The sequence below is a fragment of the Canis aureus genome, chromosome 25, assembly GCF_053574225.1.
Source record: "Canis aureus isolate CA01 chromosome 25, VMU_Caureus_v.1.0, whole genome shotgun sequence".
NCBI classification, from domain to species: domain Eukaryota; kingdom Metazoa; phylum Chordata; class Mammalia; order Carnivora; family Canidae; genus Canis; species Canis aureus.
Genome location: NC_135635.1, coordinates 38,520,899 through 38,539,415, shown reverse-complemented (window position 1 = coordinate 38,539,415; position 18,517 = coordinate 38,520,899). Strand labels below are relative to the sequence as shown.

At 38.8% G+C, this 18,517-nt stretch overlaps 1 protein-coding gene across 1 annotated transcript; it reads right to left on the bottom strand.

The window, feature by feature from the left end:
• Positions 1 to 1,065: 1,065 nt before the first annotated feature.
• NECAP1 (NECAP endocytosis associated 1) lies at positions 1,066 to 13,259 on the bottom strand. Its single transcript, XM_077871188.1, has 8 exons — positions 13,102 to 13,259; positions 7,048 to 7,148; positions 6,786 to 6,890; positions 6,021 to 6,102; positions 5,089 to 5,197; positions 4,819 to 5,002; positions 3,140 to 3,242; positions 1,066 to 2,806 (listed from the first exon to the last, which is right to left on the bottom strand). Exons 1-8 carry the CDS (start codon positions 13,194 to 13,196, stop codon positions 2,758 to 2,760), a joined length of 828 nt encoding a protein of 275 aa, XP_077727314.1. The 5' UTR covers positions 13,197 to 13,259; the 3' UTR covers positions 1,066 to 2,757.
• Between the last annotated feature and the right edge of the window lie 5,258 nt (positions 13,260 to 18,517).

Sequence of the window (18,517 nt, the reverse complement as noted above, 5' to 3'; positions counted from 1 at the left end):
AAAGGATTTCAACAGGCAGGAAGATACCCTAGATAGAGGGAATTTTAGCAAGCATTCAGTGCTCACAGTGCTAATGGCATCTGAAGAATGACTAGTACCCTAGTCTCAGGAGCATACTGTGAGTGGAAGGGAAAACAGAGTTGAGGATGAAATGGTACTATGGGTTTTATTCTGTAAGCAAAGGAAAATCATTAAAGACAATGAGTCACGGAAGAAAAGGCACGAGCAGGGCTGGGTTTAGGAAGAGGATTTCTGGAGGCAACAGGTAAGCTGAATTGGAGCTAGAGAAAAAGAAAGGTAGAGGCAAGCCACCTGTCTAGAAGGTTATCAGAATGGAGGAAATGGAGTAATAAACGTTCACATTACAACTGTGAAGGGAGATACAAATGTTTAACTGAGGGGACTGAGCTATAAAAAAAAAAAAAAAAAAAAGATTGTCCAATTTTTCCCCAAATAAAACCTGAGGTTTATGATACACTTCTATCAATGACGGTGCCTCATAGCCTCAGTAATGATAAGAAAGGCCATGGTTAGGAAAGCCATCTAGGCTCTACTCTAGGAGAGCAAATGGAGGAGGTGCATCAGAATCTCTGGAGGGAGCAGCATGTTATTTAAAAAAAAAAAAAAAGGAAGAAAGAAGGCTAGCACATGTATCATTCTGATTCACCTTCTGTGAAAAATCACTGAATGAGAACTCCAAGATCCTTCTGGGTTCCAAAGTTTATGGTTCTGAATCAGTTCCACCTCTTACACTGACTCTCCTCATTTATGCTGATGATAGTTCTGGAATATGAGAGGTGGCCTAAATCATGAAGACAATCTGAAGCAAATGAAGTGAACTGTACCAACAAATAAATAACTCATATAAATGATCTGTATAAGGAGTGCTCTGTGGGTTTAGAACCATGAGCGTACAAGTCTAACCCGAACTTAAAAGCCCTATTTCTTAAGAAAAAGAGTAATAGATATAAAATGTCTGTTTATTACCTACTGGCCCATTTATATTGGATCAGTTATATTAAAAAGGCACTGAAATAGGCAAACCAAAAGATAAAGGAGACACTACCTTTTTCCACATTTTTAATTACCATTATTGCACCAATACAGCATACGCTTTATATACATATATTTTAAATTTCATTTTTAATTTCAGCAATTCAAATACATAATATATTATCATCTTGAGAATACAAAGAACACAACATGGAGGAAGATTGAGAAAATAGGTTCCCAGTAGTTAGTCACTAGTGATTCTATAGAACTTTCCATTTAGTGTTTTCTATTCGAATTTTAAAATGTCCTGCCATGGCTCTGTAAGAATAGAGCTGCCTGGAACAGGAGGCAATGAAAAAAAAAAAAAAAAATGGACCCAAAGTTAAAAAGTCAAGAAAGAAATCCAGAAGAGAGAATGCATTTTGAAACTAAACATAAGACTCCCTTCAGTCCGAGTGTACACATCCAAAGAAGTTCTAAAGGAAGAAAAGATATCCTCCCAGTTCATTCTAAAATTGCCCATTAACGAACAAAATAGATAGTGCCCATTCATCTAAGAAAGGGAACTCTCTTCACAGCATCGTAAAAGGAATGGTGGGGTAGAGGGAAGGGAAAGTGGTGGGAGAGTAAGTTGCTTCTGAGATGCCCTAGGTGACAATGTATCAAAGCCATCACTCAGGCAAACCTCTCACAGCTAGCTTCATGGACTCTCCGAATTCCTTCATAAATGATGATGTATGGAACAGCAGCTTTCTACTATTGAAGAGCTAGATGGACTGAAAAATAAATGTTTATGGAAAGGGGCCAGATACCCAGGCAGCAAGGCAACGTGGGTACTGAAAGAGAGTTACGTGCTTTCAACCCCTCTGCTCTACGTATCAGGTTAAAAACTCTAAACCCTTCAACTTCAGGTCAAATAATAGGGCAAATACAAAGTAATGCCACACTTCAAATGCAGCAACTAGATGGAGCTGCAAGAAAGTAAACACTTCTCTACAACCTAACTTGGGAAACATGGTCCCCTGAATCTCCTTCATCCAAGAGACCCACTAGTCAACGATGTTGCACCATTCAACAAACAAAAGAACAGTGAAAGTGCCACCGACAAAACCCTCTTAGCATAGGAAGAAACATGTAAACACATGACAGGGTGATGGAGCTGCACCCAGCACTGGATATTCACTGAGCAGGATAAGCCTGAAGGAGGATATATAACAGAGACCCAGGAAACGGGTCTCTCTTCATACCTATCCCAATCAAAACTCTGAATTTGTAAACACTGAGGTCACTCAGTCCATTTTTAGGGTCTTAGGTTAATGGAAAAGGAAATCTCAAGGTTTCTGTCTCCCCTGAAATTGCTAAATAGGGCTTCACAAAGAGGCACACAGGGTCATGAGATGATTCAGAATTAAGTTAAAGAATTGAAATGATGGAGAAAAATTTTACAGATGGTAGAGTTCATTCCCCCCTCAAAGAGACATGGCCTTCTGGGCCCTGCATAGTCAGCCACAAGTATGATAAGACCCACTATTCCCCTGCCTTACTAGTGAACAGGAGATAAGGACATACTTTCTTGGCTGTACAGCAAGTAACAACATAGGGGAGTGACATAAACCAATTTGAATGCAATGGAGAAGCTATGAAAAAGATTGTCCAGTAATTTTGGTTCTGGGGAGAGAAGGGGTTCCTAACTTCCCTCACAGATTGGTGCCCTCAAGGTCATTTTTTTCTTCAAGTCTGTCCTTAATGTCCTGCCAATGCTATTCAGAACTGGACCCAGTTGGATGGCTGTGGTGCCTGGTTTGGAACAGAGCTGCAAGACAGGAGAACAGAGAGAAAGCCAAAGAAATTAGGATAGCTACTCCATTCTTCAATGTAATAGCTTCCGAGAAATTGCTGCCCAGAATTTCTAAAACTCTATCTCCAGAAAATCTACTTATTGAGGCTTGATATCCCACTTCCAACTCCATCCTACAGCTTTCTTACCCCACCATCCCCAGCACTCCTCTACTTCCTTACCTAGAATTCCTGCCAAGCACTCTGTATGACCGGCAAATGCCCTGCTTTCCCAGAACAAGATTTCATTTGACTGTAACATATCCTCTGTACCCTGAATGAGAGTACTGTGGTTTCACTAGGCTCATACCTGGATGCAGTGCTAAAGTCTCCCCACAAGTCATTGCTTGCAGAAACTGGAGCTGGTGCTGATGTCGGGACAGGAGCAGGAGAATCCAAATCTAAGAGGATATCTGAACACACAGTAAAGAGAAAAAAAAAAAAAGAAAAAGGAAAACATAAAAATCTTAGAAATAAAAATGTATTATCAAACAAAAAGCTATATGCAAATGTTCACAACTTTATTTGTAATAGACAAAAACTGGAAATGACCCAGATGTCTTTCCATGAGTGATGGTTAAATATGCTGTTGTATGTCCACACCATGAACCACTACTCAGCAATAAACAGAAACTATTAATATACACAACTGGGATGAGTCTCAAGGAAATTATGCTGAGTGGAAAAAGCCAATCCCCAAAGGTTACGTACTCTATGATTCCATTTATATAACATTCATGAAATGATAAAATTACAGAGATGGAGAAGAGTTAGTGAGGGGGTGTGGGGCAGGATGCAGGAGGTAGGTATGGTTATAAATGGATGACATGAGGGATCCTTGTACTGATGGAGCTGTTCTGTTTTCTGATCATGGTTTGTACTGATGGAGCTGTTCTGTTTCCTGACCATGGTGATGGAACTAGGAACCTACACACGATAAAAGTGCATAGAACTAAAAACACACACATACACACAAATGAGAATACATAAATCTGGTGAAATCTAAATAAAATCAGTAAATGGTATCGACATCAATTTCCTGGTGATATTTGACTTTAGTTTTGCAAAATGTTATCACTTAGGGGAACGAGGTAGAGGGAACAAAGGATTTGTCTTATTTTTTACAACTTCATGTGAATCTACAATTATCTTAAAAATAAAAACTTTAATTAAAAAAATAATAAATCTTAGACATTATCCCTGGAGAAACTTATGAAAAGTAGGATATAACCATTTTTACCTCAAAATTCCAGAAAGAGAAAGTTTATTCTTAGCAATCAATGATATAAATGCTCTGCATCCCCACAATACATTAGGCTAAAACTCCAGATTCTACTATCTACTTCTCTAATCTTTGGAAAATTTCTTTCCAAGTTCTAATGTTCTCATTCTCAAAACAGAAATAACTCTATTCTTTTTCCCACCAGATAGTACAGAAGAGTGAAAATATATTCATAAACCCAGGTGCTGTCTAATTTTCTCCCAACTGCCTTTGTGAAGAAACAGAAAAGATTAAAAAATAACATTTACTAAATGGCTACTATGTTTCATGGATCACGCTAGGTGCTGTCACATCATTTAACCTTTACAATCCTGGGGCAATTTTAAAGTCTCCATCTTGAGATAAGGATATTCAGACCAAAAAAATTAAATAATGTTACTAAATCCATTCAGATATAAAATAGCAGAGTTATGACCAAAATCTTAGTCCATCTGATTCTCAAGCCTACTAGCGTCTAACCAAGGTACAATGAAGAAATTAGTCTTTTTAATATCTATTCATTTTCTGACAAAGAACCTACCAAATACCATGACTCTCAGTTCATTAGAAAAGTTTTAATTCCTTACTAGAGGCTGCAAGAATCACCTTGTCAGTACCAAGTGCCATTTATTAGCAAAAACATCAACTCTCTCTTTGGCAAAGAGGTGCTACCCAATTAAAACCTAAGATACGATGATTCCTCAAAGTTAAAATTAATATAGATTTACCTGCATCACTACCTCCATGGTTAGATTTTGGAATGGGTGGTGGAGTGACATGATTGCTGATAGCAACTGAGGAGGATGGTGGGGGAATAGTGACTTTGCCTCCAGGTGGGGGTGGGAGCAAGCTTAAACCCCCAGCCCCTGTGGTCTTGGGCTTAGAAACACCTCCCTTCTTGGTTGTAATGTTCTACAAAGAGAAAACAGAGAAGAGAAAGAAAAAGTCACAAGCTTATTATAGAAATAGAGGGAGTAGGGGAAAGAAACCATACTTACCCCAATACTCAACTTGATAGTCTGTCCTTCCTTGAAGCCCAGATCCAACTTGGGACGATTGTCCATTTCCTGAGATTCTTTGGAAATCTCAGATTCCTGCTTTACCCACCTTCAGTAAAAGAGTAAATTATCTTAATTTGGGATCACCTGAAAGCAGAGTCCAACACACAAATTTGAGTGTAACTAACTTATGTGAAACAGGATTCCAGAAAGCAGAGTGAGGGAACATTAAGAATGAGGAAGGAAAGGAAGAAAAGCCAAGAAAGAGGGCAACAGGGTTCAGTATCACTGAGGAACCACATAGAATACATATTTAAACCTGTCCCTCCAGAGGGCATTTAGTTGCCAATTCCCATAATCCATGTTTAAGGGCTGCCCCTGAGGAAGTATTAATTCCTCAGTCCTTCCAGGCTGCATCCCTGTGCCAACTGAGTGGATTTCCACAATTTCAGAGTTCTGAGGCAGAAAAGCAGAATTATGCCTATGCATGCCCTTGAAGTAGGAAGTTGACAGTGTGCATGGTGCTATGCGTTACCACTGTGCCAAAACCAGGTGGGCTGAAGAAATTTTATCACAGAAATAAAACATGTCAACTATACAACGTAACAAAACTGGCACACAACTCCCCAGAAACCTCCCATACAGCCCTGTTTCTGTATGCTCCTCTCAGCCACTTAAAACCAAGTGCCAATTCCCCAAAGATAGGAGTAAAAGCATCTCAAAACACTGTACAAGGAACCAAAAACAGATTCCAGGCTACAAGGAAAGAACACATAAGATAATGTAAAGAAACAGTAAATGGGAAGTTCCAATGCATAATGAACTAGCTGACCAAATACAGAAACCAGGAGGTAAAAGAAATAGCGTCCATTCAATTGAGAAGGAGTTCCAAAACCTTTTAACCAGGTAACTAAAGGACAAGTTTCACTCACTTGAAGTGATCTTGCAAGGAAACGTTAAAGTCAAAGGCATCACCCCGATCTGTGAAGCCAATGCCAATGAAAGCACTACGCCCTGTGAGAAAGACAGAAATACTCACAATAAGTATCCCTTAGGGAATATTGCACCCAGTGAAAATTAACAGTTGCCTTAACTAGATCAAGTCCGTAAATGTGAAACATTCTTTCACAGCCCAGGAGACCACGAACTACATGCATGCAGCCCAAGGGCCAAATGCTGCCATCTTTATAAATAATGTTTTACTAAACACAGTTACCCCAATCTGTATTAAATACTATCTATGGCTGCTTTCATACTACATCAGTAGAATTGAGTAGCTACAATAGAGAATGAAAATCTAAAATATTTACTATCTGTGTCTTACTAGAAAAAGTTTGCCAACCTCTGATACAGACTACGGAAAAGAGAGAATGATTGCCCTACACATAGGTGACTTAAGGCAATCCACCAAAACCCACTACAAACAATGAATGAATAGGCAATATGTATGATTTCTTTGGTTAGCTAGATATTTTGATTTATTTATGTCTACGTATTATCACGTCTTGAACTTGTGTTCGTATCTATTACAAATAACATGTTAATCCTTGTCCTTTAGCAGCTATAGTTAACTGTGGAGAAAGGGGAGGAAAAAATTAGTAAACTTAAATACGATAAATGCAACTGGGACACACTTTCATTGAAGTGTATTACCCATCTACCTAATCTCATGTCATTCAAAATCCCAGATTCCTTACCAGTACCATCCTGGATCCGGATTACAAAGTAGCGGCTGGAATCTGTCACTGTCTCCACAGCAATACCAGGATATTGTTCTACTGGTGCCTGGGCAAAGAGTTCCCCTGATAGGTAAGTAAAAGACTTCTTTAAGCAAAGGGAAGTAAAAATCTATAACTATTCTGTTCACAAGTATTTCCATTCCAATCCCAATTTAAATATACTTACAAAAGTGCATCAAACTAATACTCTTAATATGTTAGAGTCACCAGCACAGATTACCTGAAACTTTATCCTCAAGTTTGATATACGCGATCTTCCCTTTTGAAGTGATTCGGAGGCGACCAGTCCAATCAGGCTGATCTAATTTCCAGTCAGATGCCCTAGGATAGGAAAATAGGAAGCCTCCAATTCACGTCTTTAATTACTAAAAATCTATACAGAATCATTTGCCATATTTGTTTCGCTGTCCTGGGTTGCTTACTGTTTCTACCTGTTAATCAATAAGAATAACTCACAATCCCCTCTATAGAGGGTCACTGTTACATATAGCCCAATCAGATAAATCAGATTTAGCCAAATCAGATAAATCCTTACTACTTAAGTATTGGCCAATAAACATCAATAAAAACATGTTAAGTACAAACACAAGCAATTTTTTTAAATTACCATAATGATAACTATTTCCATACCACAGATAATAATTTATATAAACAGTGTTTTACTGATCAGGTAACAACAAAGTCTACTAAAGGAATTATAGTGGGTAATAGAAGCCTTCCCAAATCCCTAAATGTATTATCTTTCACTGAATTCAACCAATATCTACAGAGTATTAAGTCAGAGACACTGTTCTAGGTACTTGGGATACAACAGTGAATGAACAAAATAAAAACTCGTATCCTCGTGAGGTTTACAATAGAAAACAAACAAAAAAACATTAAAAATAAGTAAGACAATCAGTATCTCAGAAGATGGTTAAGTGCTAAAGTAAAAAAATGTAGAGGCAGAAAAAGGATATTGGGAGGGTAGTACAAGAGCAAACAGGTTGCAGCATTCAAGAGGGTGGCTGGGGAGGACTTATTCATAAGGTGAAATGTGAGTAAAAATGTGAAGGAAGCAAAAGTTACTTATGCAGATATTGGAGGAGAGGGGAGATTCCATGATTGGAACAATTAGTGCAAAGGTGCTATGGTGGGAGTGTGAATGGAATGTCTGCCCTCAAAAAAAAGAAGCTGCTGCAGTAAGAATAAAATAAAGAGATGAGGGGATCCCTGGGTGGCGCAGCGGTTTGGCGCCTGCCTTCGGCCCAGGGCGCAATCCTGGAGACCCGGGATCGAATCCCACGTCAGGCTCCTGGTGCATGGAGCCTGCTTCTCCCTCTGCCTGTGTCTCTGCCTCTCTCTCTCTCTCTCTGTGACTATCATAAATAAATAAAAATTAAAAAAAAAATTAAAAAAAATAAAATAAAATAAAATAAAATAAAGAGATGAGGTGGAAGAGGTAACAGGGCCAAATTTTATGGGCCTTACAAGAACTCTGGCTTTGATTCTGAGTGAAGGAGAAACCAATACAGATTTTAAGCAGAGGTGAAAGATGCTCTTCCTTTTTATCTGAGAGTAATTATTGTTTTAAAGATTTATTTATTTATTTTAGGAGGAGAGAGAGAGGGATCCCTGGGTGGCTCCGTGGTTGAGCATCTGCTTTGGCCCAGGGCGTGATCCTGGAACCCCACGATCGAGTCCCACTTCGGGCTCCCTGCATGGAGCCTGCTTCTCCCCCTGCTTGTCTCTCTAATGAATAAATAAAAATCTTAAAAAAAAAAGGGGGGGGGGAGACAGAGACAGAGAGACAGAGAGAGAGAGAATGCACTCGAGGGGAGGAGCAGAGGGACAGAATCTCAAGCAGAGACACCCTACCCCCTGCTGAGCATGAAACCAGACACAGAGCTCCATCCCATGACCCTGAGATCATGACCTGAGCCAAAATCAAGACTTGGATGCTTAAACTACTGAACCACCTAAGCACCCAATCTTTTTATTTAAAAGGATTACTTTGTTGTGTATAGAAGCAATGTAGGGATGTAAGTGCTGAAGCACAGGGATTAAGAGACCACTGCAGTAATCTAGGAGTCATGACGGTGACTAGGAAGACAGAGCAGCAATAGAGGCTAGATTCTAGATATAGTTAAAGTAAAGAAGCAGGATTTTCTAATGGATTTAATGTGAGGTAGAAGAGAGAAGTTAAGAATGACTCTTAAGATTTTAGCCTGAGCAAAGGAGCTGCCAAAAACTGAGACAGAAAGGCTATAGGTATAACAAGATCTTTCTGGGAAGAAAGATCAAGAGTTCAATTTTGAATATGCAGTTTGAGATGTCAAATATATTTTCAAGCAACAATACAGAGAAGGCATCTGAATAGGAGTCTGGAGTTTAGGAAAGACGTGGGCTAGAGATATAGATGTGCATGGAAACACTATACAAAACACTAAATACTCCTTAAGGAAAAAAAAAAGGACACCTGGGTAGCTCAGGGGTTGGGTGTCTGCCTTTAGCTCAGGGCGTGATCCCAGATCGGGGGATCAAGTTCCACATTGGGCTCCCTGCGGGGAGCCCCTGCTTCTCTCTCTGCCCATGTCTCTGCCTCTTTGTGTCTCTCATGAATAAATAAATAAAATCTTAAAGAAAAAAAACACACACTAAATGCTTATAATCTGTGTGATAAATGAATTTGAAAGAAATCTAAGACATTTAAATATGACGAATTTTACAAAGCACCGCATTTGTGATTTTGTTTTGTCAGCATGTGAAAAAAAAAAAACAAAATAAGTTATTAATAACTCACCCTGGGGCACCTGGCTGGCTCAGCCAGTAGAGCAACTGACTCTCGATATCAAGGTTATGAGTTTGAGCCCCACCTTGGATGCAGAGATTACTTAAAAATTAAATCTTAAAACAAAACAAACTTATCCCTTAGAAACCTGAAGACTAACACTTGCAAGTTAGAAAGGTAACAGTATATCTAAACAAGAATAAGTTTAACAAGGGGATCCCTGGGTGGCTCAGCGGTTTAGCACCTGCCTTTCCACCCAGGGCATGATCCTGGAGTCCTGGGATGGAGTCTCACATCAGGCTCCCTGCATGGAGCCTGCTTCTCCCTCTACCTATGTCTCTGTCTCCCGAATGAATGAATGAATGAATGAATAAATGAATAAATAAATAAATAAATAAATAAATAAAATCTTTTAAAAAAAGAGAGAGAAAAAATTTAACAATGTGGAAGGAGAAAAATGAAAATTAGCACAGGTTTTGAACAGGATTTATAAGATAAATCTTTGTCATGTCCTCCTCTCTTGATGGCATGCCTCAAAGACGCTAAGTACTTGAATCTGATCCAGACTACAACGCTTAAAGGTCCTGTATTTTAATTTTTTTTTAATGAGTCATTACTTCTATCATGCCACCATGAGCTAAATATAGTGTGCTGAATATATTACAAAGAAGCCTACTAGGTATGTTTCCTGGGACAGGTTCCCTGTCTTATAAGTATCTTGCATGTCTAGTGGCCAATACTGAACAAATTCTCAATAAGTGAATGGATATTCCCAGCAGCAGTTTCCCTCAGCCCTGAGCCTTATTTCCTTTCCCACTCCCAAGACTAGCCTGAGGAATTCTTGGTTTCACTGGTCTTCTGAACTGACTTCACAAATTTTCATTTACCTCAGTAATAAATCCTTACAACCACTATGAAGAATAGGCATGAAAAGCCTATCAGCTCGGTCTCTCTAAATGAAGAACATTTACACAGTAATAATGCCTAACTTCAAAATCTAGTGTTCCTCTCACTACATTAAAACAGACTGTTGAGTTTACTATTGATTTAGATGAGGAGGAGGGCAGTGATGAATATAAAAACAGTTTTATAGGTTGGGAAACTATTTCTTAATCATGCATAACCTTCTCATCGATCTAAATTGTCATTGAAAGCTGAGAAGCAATAGCTTACACTAGGTGATCAAAGTCGTTCATTCCCTCTAATCTTATTAGTCACTCAAAAAAAGTATTCATCCTGCTTCCTAAAAATCCTAGTTTTTCCTTTAATGGCAGCCTAAAGGAGAAGTCATGCTCATAATGTAAAATGGGTTCTGTAAAAAAGATCAGACAGACAAAAAGACATAAAAGTAACATTTATTAAGCTTCTATTATGTGCCAAGCATTATGCCCATTTTTATGAAAATTGAGAGGATACTGCAAGGTAATTAGTAGTATATCCATTTTTACAAATAAGAAAACCAAGGGCAGCCCAGGTGGCTCAGCGGTTTAGCACCACCTTTAGCCCAGGGCCTGATCCTGGAGTCCCGGGATCGAGTCCTACATTGGGCTCCCGGCATGGAGCCTGCTTCTCCCTCTGCCTGTGTCTCTGCCTCTTTCTCTCTCTGTCTCTCATGGATAAATAAAATAAAATCTTTAAAAAAATAAGAAAACCACAGTTCAAGTTAAGTGTCTTGCCAAAAGCAAATAAACAGGAATCTTGCTGTAAACAGTGTTCTCTTCCTTCAGTGATAAAATGCCTCTTGGAGGATAAGAAATGTCAATAATAAACATGGAAAACATAGATAACAAGAAAAAGAGGAAAATTAAATTGTTTTGATGGCTCAGTGCAGTTAACTGATATAAGGATAAAAGGCTGTGGATAAACCAGGAAGTGAACACAGAGAATACAGATGGGTGAAAGAAAGAAGGTCTTTAAAAAAAAAAAAAAACCTGAAAGTAAACAGTTCAATCAATGCTAACCTATGTGATTAAATGTAATCTACTAATTTCTTCCATGTGCCAGATACTATACTAGACCCTGGTACCATAAAATTAGGAAAGACCTCAAGTTGTTCATAACTAGACTGGAGAAGCAGAAGATAGAGCGATTAATTATAATACAGAAAGAAGAGTACTAGGACAGAGATAAGCATAGGCACTACGGAACCACACACAGAGCATTCCAAAGCCAGAATGGAAGTGTCAAGAGGGGCTGATGTCTCAGCTGAATCACACAAATTACTACATGTAACTACCATCAAAAACCATGTTGATTCCTATTCATGGTCAACTTGGGAATCCGAATGAAAGACTGGACTACCTCTTTGCCAAAAGGTATAACCTACAGGGTCTAATGCACAGGTCAGTAAGCACAAAGATACTGATTCATGATGAATGAACCTGCAGTAAGGAGGCAAAATAATGGACACAGGAGGAAGACAAGAGCCAAAATAATACTAAATGCCAAGAGGAAAATCATGATGGTGATGTGGGTCAGAGAACAATAAGAACAATATCTTATATCCTTATATGCTGCTTTACTGTTTCCTAAATTCTTTCACATTATATTATTTCATTTAACCCTTCAAAAACTTCTTTGAGGTACATAACTAGAGCAGGTTTTATTATGATTTTCCCCCCTATTTCACAGATGAGAAAACTAAGGCTTGGAAAGGCGAAGAGATTTGCCCCAAATCATACAGCTGCAAAGTTTTCAGAGTCCATACTCATATTTTTTAACATGCAACCCAGTTAACATGTTAACTCTTTCCACTACATGACTTCACGACTTCCTACAGCATCCTCAGAACCTCATCGTCATGAGATGATTACATGGTGGTTATTTAGCCCTAGAGAGAAAATGCTGTATTAATTCGAGAGAAAAAGCTATGGGAGAGGTCAGGAAGGGAGGGTGGGAAGGAAAATAGGAAATACTATGTTTTCATCAAGAAAAGGTACTAAAAAGAAACACAATGATGGACAACCACTGAACACCCTATAATCATAACCCCTGCCCACTAGGAAAAGAACTGAAGGGAAAACCAAATGGTGGATATTTGGTAGCAAGACAACAGCACAGAAGATAAACTATCACCTACAGAATGACCAACACAATTACCAACAAATGCGCACTGGGTACTGGAAACGTGTGTGAGTGGGAGGGCGGGAGGGGGTTACGACAAGGGTGACAAACTGAAGGACGCAGGAAAAAAACGAACGAAAGATGATCGGCGATGGAGCAGGCACGGCTGGATGTGGACGAAGGGGAGCAGATGGGTAACTCAGAGGGGCCCAAGGGAGGAGCGGTGGGAGGATGCAGATGGTAATTCTTTTTTTAAAGCGGTAATGGCATTCCACAGTGAGGAAAGACCAGAAAGGCACAGTAATAACAACCCAGGTGGGGAGGCTAGCAAGGTGACAACCCAGAGACGGCAGTGACAAAGGACTCGCAGCGTGCTACCTGAGAAGAAAACTGTCATCCCCGACCCGGTATGCGTGTGCTGCAGTGCCTCGGGGTTAGTACCTGTAACCGCGGTTAGAGGCCCGGGGAGGAATCCGGTAGACGCTAACGTCGGGCTTCACACACAGAACAGACTCGTACTCCAACTCGGCCGCCATTTTGGCTCTGCACTCCGCGCCACCGGGGGCGGGGCATACGAACGGGGGCGGCCGTGAGGGGAGGGGGGAGTTGGGCTGTACGCAACTTCCGCTTACGCTACTTCCGGGCGAGTTTAGCTTGGTTCCTGAAATTAACCTCCAGAGGTACGGGTTGGGGAAGCCATATTGAAAGCTGGAAACCGTGAAGCTACACTGTTCGCCATCTTGGGTAATGGCAAAACTGCCTTTTCAGCGCGTGATGCACGTTATGGAAATCTCCATTCCCGAAAGGTGATTAGGGAAAAGCGCCATCTTGCTGCGGGCTGGTGCTGCAGTGCTTAGGGAAGAGGTGGGCCGTCTTAAAATCTGGAGAATTTTTTTCTGACAAGAACCACTTTTAACCAGAGTTTCCAGGCAGAAGAGAAGTATTTGCGGGCAGCCCCGGTGGCGCAGGGGTTTAGCGCCGCCTGCAGCCCGGGGGTGTGATCCTGGAGTCCTGGGATCGAGTCCCACGTCGGGCTCCTTGCATGGAGCCTGCTTCTCCCTCTGCCTGTGTCTCCGCCTCTCTCTCTGAATAAATAAATAAATATTGGGAAAAAAAAAAAAAAAAAAAGAAAAGAAAAGAGGTATTTGCTCGTTGGTAATCCCGAACCAGGTACCTACAGTTAAATATATGATCCAGTTGTAGGCATGGTGGATTTTAACCCTCCAGCGTCTGAATGTTAAAAATGCCCAGCCTGAGTAGTTACCTAGTTGCATCTTTTAATCTCCGTTTTTACAGAACAGCGCCTGTTGAAAAAGTTGGCCGCATTTTCAGTGTGCATTTTGGAAATCTTTTTGGAAAATGTGAACCTCTTAAACTCTTGAATGGGACCAACTCAATTCCTGACAAAGTCGCTATTACTTTATGCCCGCTATTTGGCCCCAGTCCTATTATATAAGTCCTATTGAGCTCTTTCCATAAATAAGTTCTTCGCACACTTCACATGTAAACTTGCCACAACGCTATCACTTAGAACCAACTTAATAAGCAGGGTTGGCGGAGGTCAAGACCAAGGTAAGAACTCAAGTCTGTCAGGCTACAAGAGCAGTGGTCTTAGCCAATGTGTTATACTGATTAGTTGGAAACCTGCGTTTAATGATTGCGTACCTGGCAAAGTGATAATCTTAAAATTCAAAAAGACTTATGATATATATCCCCGGCAAGGATGTGGGAAACAGCTACTCTCATCCATCAGTACTGAAAATGTACATTGATACAGCATTTTGAAGAGAAAGAATTGATCAAAATATTGTATATAACTTGCAATTTAGTAAGTCCACTAATAGGTATTTTAGACACTTTTTAAAAAAGATTTTATTTGGGCAGCCTGGGTGGCTCAGTGGTTTAGAACCTGCCTTTGGCCCAGGTGATGATCCTGGAGACCTGGGATCGAGTCCCACATCTGGCTCCCTACGTGGAGCCTGCTTCCCCTTCTGCCTGTGTCTCTGCCTCTTTCTCTGTTTCTCATGAGTAAATAAATAAAATCTTTTTTAAAAAAAGAGAGATTTTATTTATTTTGAGAGAGGGGGAGAGAGAGCCCACAAATGAGTGGGGTGCAGGGAGAGGAATCTCCAGCAAACTCCACCCTCAGTACTAGAGCGGAACGCTAGCTAGAGCATACCACCTGAGATCATGACCTGAGCAGAAGAGTCAGACTTTTAACCAACCGAACCACCTGAGTGCCCCAGAGACATTCTTATATGCACAGTAAAGTAGGTACAATGTTTATTACAACATTGTTTGTAATAGTAATACAAAACAACATGAACACCTATCAATAGAAAATATACATATTAGAATATATATAACATAAAAAATATTTTTTAAAAGATTTTATTTATTTATTCACGAGAGACACAGAGAAAGAGGCAGAGACATAGGCAGAGGAAGAAGCAGGCTCCCTGTGGGGAACCTGATGCGGGACTCCATCCCAGGACCCTGGGATCACGACCTGAGCCAAAGGCAGACGCTCAACCACTGAGCCACCTAGGTGCCCCATAAAAAATATTTTAAAATATATCTTGATATTAAGGCCATAGAAAAAGATCCAAGATTTAAAAAAACAAGAAAGCAAATAAACTTTCACTTAAAATTTCAGTATCATTAACATACAGTGTCCTATTAGTTTCAGGTGTATAATATAGTGATTCAACATTTCCATACATCACCTGGTGCTCATCACAGCCCCTGCCCCCCTTGATCACCATCACCTATTTCCCATCCCCCCATCCCCCTCCCCCTCTCAACCATCAGTTTATTCTCTACAGTTCAGAATCTGTTTCTGGGTTTGCCTTTCTTTCTCTTTTTTCCCTTTGTTCATTTGTTTTGTTTCTTAAATTCCACATATGCGTGAAATCATTAATTCTGATTGATTCTCTCTGATTGACTTTCACTAGGTACTTTAGATGAATTTTCTCTAATGCTTCCACTTGCTTCTGTTGTCCCTAATCTATTGATATGCTTCAAATATCTCTCATTAAACCATAAGCTCCATAAAGGCAAGAACTTTGCTTTTTTAGGACCCAGCACAATGCCATCTACATAGTAGGCAATACTAATTATTAAATAATATAAGATTTCTATTTAAGTATAATCATTTAAGTATTTAAGTATAATCATTTAACTTACTAGCCACTTCCCAACATTTTCAACTTCACGAACTTATAGTTTTCAAGGTATTCAGAGTGTAGAAGGTTTAAAATGAAAAAGTAAAAGTCCACATCTCTATATTATGAACAACTTTATGCCAATAAATTCAGTAACTTAAATGAAATGGTCATTAAAGTGAATAAAGTACTTAAAATTATTCAAAAAGACATAGAAAATCTGAATAGCTCTGTATCTATTAAAGAAATTGAGTTCATAACTGAAAACCTTCCCACAAAGAAAACTTCAGGCCCAGATGGCTTCATTGTTGATCAAACATTTTAGGAAGAAATAATATAAATGCTTTACAAGCTTTCTGAGAAATAGAAGAGAAAAAACAATTATTTTTTATGAGACAATCATTTACCTTGATACTGAAACCAGATAAAGCTATTGAGAGAAAACTATAGGCCAATGTTTCCTCATAAGCAATAATTCTTACCGAAATACCAAGAAATCAAATCCAACAACATGCGAAAAAAGGAGAATGCATCATGACCAATTGGGATTTACCCAAGAATTTAAGGTTACAGTATAGAGAAAAAGCACATAATCATCCCAATGAAAGCAGAAAAAAAAAAAAAAAAGAATAGGAAAAACTTCAATAGTCACTCATCATAAAAACTCATAGCAAACTTGGAATAGAAAGGGAATTCCTCAGTCTGATAAAGGCCATCTATAAAAACCTACAACTAACATCATGCCTAATGATGAAATACTGAATGCTTTTCTGCTAAGATCAAGAACAAGTGAAGAACGAGAAAAGTTTATATGACTTCACCATTTCTGTTAATTATCATCCCAGAGGTCCTAGCCATTACAATAAGGCAAGAAAAGAAATAGAAGTACACAGATTGGAAGGGAAGAAATAAAACTGCCTTGATTCAGATGACATCATTATGTACATGGAAAATCCTAATCCATAATTCCATTATGTACATGGAAAACATACAATTGAGTTTGTTTAAATTGCAAGATACAGGGCAGCCCTGGTGGTGCAGCGATTTAGTGCCGGGTGGTGCTGGTGGTGCCGGGTTCCCTGCATGGGGAACGCTTCTCCCTTTGCCTGTGTCTCTGCCCCTCTCTCTCTCTCTCTCTTTATGTCTCTATGAATAAATAAATAAATAAATAAATAAATAAATAAAATCTTAAAAAATAAATAAATAAATTGCAAGATACAGATACAATAAACTAAAGCCAATTGTATTTCCATGTATTAGTAATAATCAGAAATTGAAATTTTAAAAAATTTACAATAGCATCAAAAATTATGACATACAATGGTATAAATTAAACATTGCTGACAGAAATTAAGGTGGATCTCAATTATTAGGGAAATATGCCATGTTTGTGTATTGAAAGATTAAATATTGTTAAAATGACAATTCTGCCAAATTGATCCATACATTCAATGCAATCCCAATCAAAATCTGAGCAGACATTTTTGTAGAAATCAACAACCTGATTGGAAATGCATGTGAAAATGCAAAGGTCGGGATCCCTGGGTGGCGCAGTGGTTTGGCGCCTGCCTTTGGCCCAGGGCGCGATCCTGGAGACCCGGGATCGAATCCCACGTCGGGCTCCCGGTGCATGGAGCCTGCTTCTCCCTCTGCCTGTGTCTCTGCCTCTCTCTCTCTCTCTCTGTGACTATCATAAATAAATAAAAATTAAAAAAAAAAAAAAGAAAATGCAAAGGTCCTAGAATAGCAAAAACAACTTTGAAAATTAATATCTAAGGTGGGAAATCTATGCTATCTTATTTCAAGAATCAATGCACAAGAGTCAAGACAGTACCATATTGGCATAAAGATCACATAGATCAATGTAACAAAACAGAGAATCCAGAATAAGCCTACATCTATAGGGTTAAATGATTTGTTACAAAGATGTTAAGATAATTCAATTAAGATAAACTTTTCAGCAAAGAGTGCTGAAACAACTGGGGAAAAAAAGGAATGACAACCCATATCTCACTCCATACACAAAAATTATCTCAAATAGATCATAAAACTGCACAGAAATGCTAAAACTGTAAAATTCCTAGAAAATATGCGCAAATTTAGGGTTGGCAAAGATTTTTAAGATAAAACACAAAAAAACACAAATCATAAAATATTTGATAAATTGGACTTAATCAAAATTTGAATTTTCTACTCTTCAAAGGAAACCATTACCATTAAGAAAATGAAAAGGCAAGCCACAGACTAAAAAAAAAATTCACAATACATATATCTGACCAAGAACTTGTAATTCAGAATACATATATACCATAAGATTACTTTACCCACCTTATCCTAAGAGAATGGCTTAAAAGAAAATTTGACAAAAGCAAAGTTCTGGCAAGAATATGGAGCAACATTCATACATTGCTAGTGGGGAGTTAAAACGGCACAACCATTTTGGAAGTCCAAGTTTTGTATTTTCTTAAAAGTTAAACATACATTTATCACAGGACACATCATTTCAGTCCAAAATATTTATCCCAGATAAATTAAAACATAGGTACCCAAAAAGGCATATATGCAAATAGTCACAGCAATTTTGTTTATAATATAGAATATATTATAGAATATAGAATCTTTTCAAACTATAAATTAAATTAATGAGATTTACTTCCAAAGAATCACCCAATCATTAGGAGGTAACAGAAGTT

What these genes read in the sequence shown, in the direction of transcription:
- NECAP1 (XM_077871188.1), bottom strand. Translation starts at nt 13,196, where the DNA reads ATGGCGGCCGAGTTGGAGTACGAGTCTGTTCTGTGTGTGAAGCCCGAC. An exon ending in CCGGATCCAGGATGGTACTG is followed by an intron (nt 6,103 to 6,785) that starts GTAAGGAATCTG and finishes TCTTTCTCACAG; the next exon opens with GGCGTAGTGCTTTCATTGGC. An exon ending in GACTTTAGCACTGCATCCAG is followed by an intron (nt 2,807 to 3,139) that starts GTATGAGCCTAG and finishes CCTGTCTTGCAG; the next exon opens with CTCTGTTCCAAACCAGGCAC.